The 9869-nt window shown below is 30.2% G+C and overlaps 1 protein-coding gene across 1 annotated transcript; it reads left to right on the forward strand.

Moving 5' to 3' along the window:
* Positions 1-666: 666 nt before the first annotated feature.
* Positions 667-4512, forward strand: LOC111905275 (receptor-like protein kinase HSL1). Its single transcript, XM_023900965.3, has 2 exons — positions 667-3431; positions 3859-4512. Exons 1-2 carry the CDS (start codon positions 815-817, stop codon positions 4242-4244), a joined length of 3003 nt encoding a protein of 1000 aa, XP_023756733.1. The 5' UTR covers positions 667-814; the 3' UTR covers positions 4245-4512.
* Positions 4513-9869: the final 5357 nt, after the last annotated feature.

The raw sequence follows: 9869 nt of genomic DNA on the forward strand, positions 1-9869 counted from the left end.
ATGTTTTTTAATTTAATTAAATTACAAATAATAATGTGACAGTAGGTTCAATACGTTGGAAATTACGTTATTTCCATATGTTTTGGGTTAGAAAAAAGGGAAAAAAACAAGAAAAAAAAGAGAAAAACGTTTCAATGAGTCGGAAAGGAACCACTAAGACCACATATACATGCACTAAATAGTAAATAGTATTGTAAGAGCATCCTTCGTAATAAATAAAAATAAATTTACCACTTGTGAATCTCTTATTAATTTTGACACTTATCATTTTGTAATATTTATTAAATAAATAATATCTATATGTTAATTTATAAGTTTTTTCAATCTTTAAAATTAAAAAGCCATATAATATTTTTATTTATATATGTAAAATATTATATATAATAAATATGATAATAAATTTGTAATTAATATGCTTTTTTATTTTTTATTTCAAAATTTTATTTTAAAAAAAAATATTTATTATTTAAATTTTAATAGTATTTAATTTTTTTAATCAACCTGTATAATATACAGATGTTGTCCCTTAAATGAAATGAAAAATGAAATTTTATTAAACAATTAATTATAAGATTGTCATATTAACATTTAATTTGAAATTTGATGATCATTCAACACTATAAAATTTTAAAAAACGAAAGAAAAACTTGTTTGACCAAATTTTGTAATTCACTCTTTATAATTATCAAAACGCTGAACGTTGAATTTGAAAGTCAACCTAACATTTTTGCTTCCACATTTGCACGAAACTCTCCTTATCCTACATGCCACCGCCATAAACCGACCACCTTCCTCCGCCGTGAGCCCAAACAATATGTCAATACTACCCCTACCCTCTCTTCTCCTTCTCCTCTTCCTCCTACCCTTTCACGTAAATTCACAATCCACCACCCAAAATGACCAAAACATCCTTCTCAATATCAAAAGCTTCTGGTCAAATCCACCCTCCATCAACCACTGGGACCAATCCTCCAACCCTTGCAGCTGGCCGGAGATTACATGTTCTGGCACCACCATCACCGGAATCACCCTCTTCAATCAGAACATCAACGGAACTGTCCCACCGTTTATTTGTGACATCAAAAGCTTAACACACCTTGATCTAAATTACAATGACATCACCGGAAATTTTCCGACAGCCCTCTACAACTGCACCAATCTCCAGTACCTTGACCTCTCTCAAAACTACTTTCAAGGAAATCTACCCGGTGACATCTCACGGTTGTCGCCGGAGCTCCGATACCTCAGCCTTTTCGGCAATAACTTCTACGGCGACATTCCGGCAAGTATTTCTAGATTATCAAAGCTTTCATCGCTTCAATTACACCAGTGTCCTTTCAATGGCACTTTTCCTCAGCAAATCGGTTATTTAGAAGATCTGGAAGAATTAAATTTGTCTTTTAACAATTTTACCCCATCAAGACTACCCCGGAGTTTTATTCAGTTGAAAAAACTTCGATTCTTTTACATGACTGAAACCAACTTGATCGGAGAGATACCCGGAAATTTTTCCGGCATGCCGGCTCTGGAACTGCTGGATTTATCTTCCAATAACCTGAATGGATCAATACCTAGTGATTTGTTCTTGTTAAAGAACTTAACCGAAGTTTATCTTTACTGGAACTATCTAACAGGTGCAATCCCGGATTCGATTCAAGCATTGAACATGCAGGTCATCGATCTTTCTGCAAACAAGCTCACCGGAAAAGTCCCCGGAGATTTCGGGAATCTAATGCGGTTAACAAACTTGAGTCTCGAGTTAAATCAGTTATCCGGCGAGCTTCCGGCGAGCATCGGCCGCTTGCCTAGCTTGAACGACATTCGAATTTTCACTAACAATTTCTCCGGTGAACTACCACCGGACTTCGGAAGGTACTCTGAGCTGAAGTTATTCGAGGTTGACGAAAACCAGTTCACCGGAAGCATACCGGAGAATCTGTGTTACAATGGGAAGCTCAAAGGCTTGGTTGTTTACAGTAACAATCTTTCAGGCGAGATACCAAAATCACTTGAAACTTGTAGCAGTTTGAGGGTTATTCAAGTTTATGATAACCAACTTTCAGGAAAAATCCCAGATGGGTTATGGAACCTTTCAAGCTTGGAGAAGATGATGGTGAGTGGTAATTCATTTTCTGGCGAGTTGCCCTCGGAATTGGCGCCAAAATTATCAATACTCGAAATCAGTAACAACAGGTTTTCTGGTGAGATACCTACCGGGGTATCTTCTTGGACAAATATGCGGGTTTTCAAAGGAAGTAATAATCTATTCAATGGTGGAATTCCTCAAGATTTAACCGTACTTCCAAATTTAGCAACTTTATTGCTCGACGGAAACCAACTCTCCGGCCAACTTCCGGCAATTATTGTTTCCTGGAATTCACTCAACGCTTTGAATCTCAGTAGAAACCAACTCTCCGGTCAGATTCCGGCGGGTCTTGGGCTATTAAAAGTTCTTACAGTACTCGACTTATCAAAAAACAATCTCTCTGGTCAAATACCGGCTCAGCTCGGGCGGCAGCTCGTTTCTCTTGATCTTTCCGGCAATAACCTCGCCGGAAACATCCCGGGTCAGCTCGATAATGGTGCCTTCGAGAAAAGCTTCCAAGGAAACCCCGGTCTTTGTTCAAACAATCCATTATTAGGGCTTAATTCTTGCAGTTCCCGATCCCAACCCGGACCATCTAGCAAGATTTCCAGTAAGACGGTGGCGATAATCGGAAGTATTGCAGCAATATTGTTTCTGCTGGCGGTGATAATGACCGGATATGTCATCGTTCTTTATCGGAGAAGAAAACACGGTTTCAATTCAAATTGGAAATTCACTTCTTTTCAAAAATTAACATTCACGGAATCCACTATTTTGCCTCGTTTGAACGACAACTACATGATCGGTCAAGGTGGTTCCGGGAAGGTGTACAAGGTTCCGGTGAACCGTTCCGGCGATGTGGTGGCAGTAAAGAAGATCTCAACCAAAAAGGATTTAGATTTAAGGCTCGAGAAAGAGTTTTTAGCAGAAGTTGAGATTTTAAGCATGATTCGACACTCAAACATCGTGAAATTGATGGGTCACATTTCGGGTGACAACTCAAAGCTTCTTGTCTACGAGTACTTAGAGAACCGGAGTTTGGACCGTTGGCTGCACCGAAAGCAGACTCCACCAAGCCGTGGGTTGGCCGGTTCGGTGCGTCATATGGTACTTGATTGGCCTAAAAGGTTGCATATAGCACTCGGGGCGGCTCGAGGGTTGTCCTATATGCACCATGATTGTTGCCCCGCAGTTGTTCATCGTGATGTGAAATCAAGCAACGTGCTTTTAGATAGTGAATTCAATGCAAAGATTGCAGATTTTGGGTTAGCCAAGATCTTAGAGAAAGGCAGTGAGCTCGCTGCAATGTCAACCGTGGCCGGCTCATTCGGCTATATGGCTCCAGGTAAAGTTTCAATTAACAATAATATATTCATATTGTATTTTGAAATACCACTAGCAATCATATCAGCACTAATGTGTGGACCATTTGATCCACGGTTAAGTACGTGGTCATGAGTAGTACTAAGATGAATAACCTCTTGAGTTTGATCGGTTGTCCTTACATATTTGTTCAGTAAGAGAAGGTGAATATCCATAACTGATGTCTCAGGACATCAAATTTCTTGTTCAACGACATTTTGATTTACCTTCTCATGTTGGTTCTGAGACTCGGTAATGGGTGCAATCATACCAACACTAATGCATAATATCTTACTTGAACTCGACAATTAAACATACTTGAATGACAATAATACTAGGATGAGTGACCCTTAGGTAACCCTTGTGTTTCTTAAACCATACATCTAATAGCATATTTAAATTTGTTATAGAATATGCTCATACAACAAAAGTAAACGAGAAGATAGATGTTTACAGCTTCGGAGTGATCTTGTTCGAATTGACAACGGGAAGGGAAGCAAGCAACGGGAACGAGCATTCATCGCTAGCGGAATGGGCTATGCAACATGCTTTAGGAAGTGAACCAATAGAAGATGTTTTAGACAAAGATATTATGGAGCCCATGTACATGAATGACATGAGTAGTGTGTTCAAACTCGGGCTATGGTGCACTAGTAGATTGCCAACAAATAGACCCTCCATGAAGGAAGTAAGCAAGATGCTACTCCAGTACACTCCGGCTATGGTGGTTGGGACCCCGAAGAACAATCATGATGTAGTCGATCATCTTCCCTTACTCAAGCTTGAAACTGTCTAAAAATGGTGATTTTAGACCGTATATAAATAGATGTGTGTTTTCTATTGAAAACATCGAGTTTTGAAATCACATACATGTTGCTGTTAAAAAACGTTTCGAGTTCATACAATTCTTAACTGTTATGAAATTAGTTTCTAGTTGTTTACGATCGTTCAGGCTTGAATACTATATATGATACTAAAAATGTATGTATACTATTCATTATGACATTCAACCATAAAAGTTATTGAATTAGGAATGAGACATGTTAATGAGTTAAAAATTATAATATTTGTTCCATTATTTGGGTATGGTTTTCTTTCTATGTAAAAACATAAATGCTATTTTCATTCCTATATGGTTTAAATCACACGGAACAATGCGTAGTAACTTAAATAGTTGTATTAGATTAGCATGTTTCGACAAATCACAAACCAACCGCATAATTTTGTCAAAATTTATGATAAGTATTGTTATTAGTTTATTGTTACTAAATGTTTTAGTAAAGGGTTGTTTTGCAGCTTATGAATGATTCACATCTAAATGATTCAAAAAAACTGAATGAAACTATCTAGAAAAAATGAATGAAAACTATGTTATTCGGTTAGACCTTTAAATGGTTATGTTGAAAAATGAAATTATCACTTAACTTTTGATCTATTTTGTCTTGAATGAAATGTGTATTTTTTAATAAAATATTTGAATCAATTATATATATATATATATATATATATATATATATATATATATATATATATATATATATATATATATATATATATTAGTCATATCTTGAATTTTAAAGAGTATAAGTTTCAAAACTTTTTGTATAAATCAATTATACATAAAAAATTCATTAATAGTTGTCAAAAGTTTGAAGACTCGAATTAAGGAAACTAATTAAGAAATTCAGCTTGGAGCAAATGAAAACTTTAAAATATTAATTTAATGTATATAAATTAATTTATATTTCTTAAACTAGACATCAATATTAATTAGTTTATATTAATAGTATAAAGAGACAATATAAATATAAGGTATAAACATAAATATTTTATTTAAAACTGATAATTTTGTATTACCTAATAAATTATAATAAAATCCAATAATTATTTCTCCGTTAGAAACAATTCGCCAAAAAACTATTTATCTCCGCCGCTTTGTGCGGGCAGACATTTAGTATATGTGTTTGTGTGTGTGTGTGTGTGTGTATATATATATATATATATATATATATATATATATATATATATATATATATATATATATATATATATATATATATATATAACGAGTCTAGAACGTAAAACTACGTGGTTCACTATTTAAGTGAAATTGAAAAAAATGGAAAAAAAAATGTTTGTTGCGGGTTAGGTTCAGGTTGGGTTGTATAACCAAAAAATATTTAAAGTTCTTACAATTGTAACCGACCAAGTTTTGTATATTGATATCAGCTTAGGTGGAGGGTCGGCGCCTGACAGGCGACGGGAAATTTTCGATTTGTGCAATTGTGTATCACGTATTCAGCGTATACCATGAAGCAGGAGAAGAACAATGTGTTCAGAACAATTTTTTTTCGTATATTACCTAAATATTATTTACTTGAATTGGGCTATTTTTTATTGTATTATACCTTAAATGAATTGGGTGCCTACTAAAAGATAAAATATGAGCCTTTGAAATTTTGATTTATATATAGTTTTGTTGTCAAAAACATTAAGATAGTTAACTCCAAATTTTTTAAGATGAGTCACAATTTATGATTATTTGTAATCTCTTACAAAAGATAAAAAGAAGAGAAATTTACAAAAATAGCCATTTACACTAATGACATTACAAAAATAGCCAAAAAAATCGAAATTACAAAAATAGCCAACGATTTCGTAGATGGAGATGCCTCATCTGCGAAATGAGCTTCTCATCTGCGAAAGTACAAGCACCTAAAGCACAGCTGTGCTATAGGTGCTTGTATTTTCGCAGGTTGTTTTAATTTTTTTTTTTTTTAATATTTTTGTTGTATATATAGGGGTAATTTCGCAGATGGAATAGGTCCATCTGCGAAATACTCTCACTCTATCTGCGAAATCGTGGTATTTTTTGTATAATATATATATATATATATATATATATATATATATATATATATATATATATATATATATATATATATTTAATTTTTAAGTTTGACTATGAAATGAATTGGTTTGACTACGAAATCATGTTGCTATATAAAAAGTTTTGTAGAAATTATACAAAAATTATAATTTCATAGTCAGACTTAAAAAAAAAATTATACAAAAAATACCACGATTTCGCAGATAGAGTGAGAGTATTTCGCAGATGGACCTATTCCATCTGCGAAATTACCCCTATATATACAGCAAAAATATTAAAAAAAAAATTAAAACCACCTGCGAAAGTACAAGCACCTAAAGCACAACTATGTTTTAGGTGCTTGTACTTTCGCAGATGAGAAGCTCATTTTGCAGATGGGGCATCTCCATCTGCGAAATCGTTAGCTAATTTTGTAATTTCGATTTTTTTTTGGCTATTTTTGTAATGCCATTAATATAAATGACTATGTTTGTCATTTTCTCTAAAAAGAAAGGTGGATCAAGTGACCCACCTTATATATAAATAGACTCACTGATGGGTAAAGTTTCCTTTAGTAAAATCACATTATCAAAAGTATGTCCTTAAATCAATAAATGACGTCTCCGACACATAAATATACTCTTAGTAAAGAAAACACATTTGTACATCTAGCAAACAAACAGTATCGATACTTGTAACAATGTTCGATTCTAAGGTTATCCGGAGTGGGGCAAGTAAAGGATGCGTGATGCTGACTTGGGCAGCCAAGTCACACGTGAACACCGCCCCGATGTCTAGTGGTTTGGCTGTGATGTGGTTGGTAAGACGCGCGAAGATAACCAATAAGGAAGAAAAAGGGGCTGGCAACGAGTTTTGACTGTTTTCTTTGTTTTTTTTTCATTTGTACTGGTGGATAAAAATAAAAAATTATTTCATTTTCAATTTAAAAACATATACTACAACTATAAATAATACTTATTTTACATACATTTTACACTACAAAAACACAAAATCTCTTTCCGTTTTCTTTAATTTCTTCAACCTATGGATTCCAATCAAAATACCCCACCAACTCTAAACACCCCAAATAATCAAAATGATCCATTTGCAAATCTTAGTTACATATAATTGAATCCTGACCCGAAAAATTTAAGCGTGTTTTTAAAAAGTCAACAAGTTCCCCAAAAATATCACAACTGTATTCTAGGTTTTTATGTTTTTTTAGTAATTTAGGTTTAATTTTCTATGTTTTTTTTTTAGTAATTTAAGTTTAAATTTTCTATTTTTTTTTAGTAATTTAGCTTTAATTTTCTATTTTTCTTAGGTTTCATTCTATTTGTTTTTTAATTAATGTAATGTGGTTTCAAAAATATTTTATTAGAGTAAAATTATAGAAATGGTCCCTGTGCTTTGGTCAGATTCGTATGGTCCATAGGTTTATAAATTAATAGGTTACATCCATGTGGCTTATGAATATTGCATTTTTGGTCCTTGCTTCATATAAAAAGACTAACTTATCCTCCCTTTTTCTTTTTCATTTTCTTTTAATAATTTATTATTATTATTATTATTATTATATAAAAATTTTATTTGTTCTTTATTTTAATAGAATTTGCATAGATTTATTATAAAATTATTTCTATTTTTTAAATTAATTATTTAAAGACAAAATTGCAAAAAATAGTCCTTGTGGTTTGTCAATTTCTTTGGGTAAGGTCCAAAAAAAAAGTTTATTAGGAAAAAAAAGTCAATATATGGTGGTTTTGTTATGGTTTTAGTCTCTAGCTTGTTAAGTTTAACATTTCTGCTGTTAACTTTTTGAAAATGATAGTTTTACCCTTAGGGACCATTTCTGTAGTTTTATCTTTTTACCGGACTACAAGGACTATTTCTACAAATTTTTTTATTGAATTATTCTACATTAATTCTTTTAATTAGTTTTTTTAAATTTAGTTCTTATTGTATTATTTTTTATTGGATTATTATACATTAATAGATATTATTTTTAATATAATATATTTTTATATTAATAAATATAAATTTATTTGATTATTAATTTTTTAATTAATTATTGTTAATTTCCTATTTATTGGATTAATTATATTTTATTGGATTAATGTATACCAATAAATATTATTTTTAACATATAATGTTTATCTATTAATAAATATTACTTTATTGAATTATTAATTTTATTTAATTATTTTATTATGTAAATCCTTTTTAATGGATTATTACGTTAATTTTTCTAATTTTAATAAAAATACCAAAGAATCTCACCAACCCCACATCTCTTAATTTATTTTAAATATTTGGAAGATAACTTATTTTAGACAACACCACCATCGTCACTCCGTCACCACCACAATTGTCGGACCATCTCCAACCATCAATATTTATTTGATATATAAAATAATAAATTAATAGTAATAGTCCAATAGCAAGAATTAACGGAATAAAAATATTAAAAATAATAATTAAAACAATAATACTATAAAATAATATTTCTTATTATATAAACATAATATAATAAAAATAATATTTATTAATATATAATAATATAATAACAAAATAATACAATAAAAAATAAATTAAAAAACTATTTAAAAAAGTAATAATCAAATAAAGTAATAATTACTAATATATATATATATATATATATATATATATATATATATATATATATATATATTTATTAATATATAAGAATCCAATAAAAAATAATGCAATAAGAAAAAAATTTAAAAATAATTACAAGAATTGTTGTATAATAATTTAATAAAATAAAATAAAAAAATTAAAGAAATGGTCTTATAGTTTTGTAAAAGGACAAAACTATAGAAATGATCTTTAGGGGTAAAAATGTCGCTTTTAAAAAGTTAACAGTGATGTTAAACTTAACAAAGTAGGGATCAAAATCACAACAAAACCATAAAATAGAGATTTTTTTTGCTAATAAACTTTTTTTCAACCTTATCCAAAGAAATTGACAAAACACAGAGATCATTTTTGCAATTTTGTCTTGTTATATATATATATATATATATATATATATATATATATATGATTTATTGTTAACTTTATTTATTTTTCTTTGTTTTTATGGTTTAAAAATCTTTTAATATTTTTGACGTTCTATTCGAATATATGATTTAATATTTTTTTTCTTTTATGTCTTGTTCGTTCACATTATATAACGGTTTTTTTTTTTTTTTTTTTTTTATAATGTTTTGCTCAAATAAACAAATTAAAATAGAATGCCGAATAACTATAAACAAATTAAAATAGAACGCCAAATAACTATCAAACTTCAAATACAATTATTTAATGTTGTTTTTATGTGTTTTTGGTTTAATCATTTGTTTATATGTTTTACTTATTTTTATTCGGCCTTAAGAGGTTTATTGTTACTTTTTAAACGAATAATCGTAAATATTATGATAAACAACTAGCATACTTTCATAACAACTTTCAAAATAACAACTATTTGTTAAAAAAAATAATCTTAAATAAAAAAAATCTACCTCTTGTTAATATTCATTAAGTATATGT

This window comes from Lactuca sativa, chromosome 8, assembly GCF_002870075.4.
Source record: "Lactuca sativa cultivar Salinas chromosome 8, Lsat_Salinas_v11, whole genome shotgun sequence".
Classification (NCBI taxonomy): domain Eukaryota; kingdom Viridiplantae; phylum Streptophyta; class Magnoliopsida; order Asterales; family Asteraceae; genus Lactuca; species Lactuca sativa.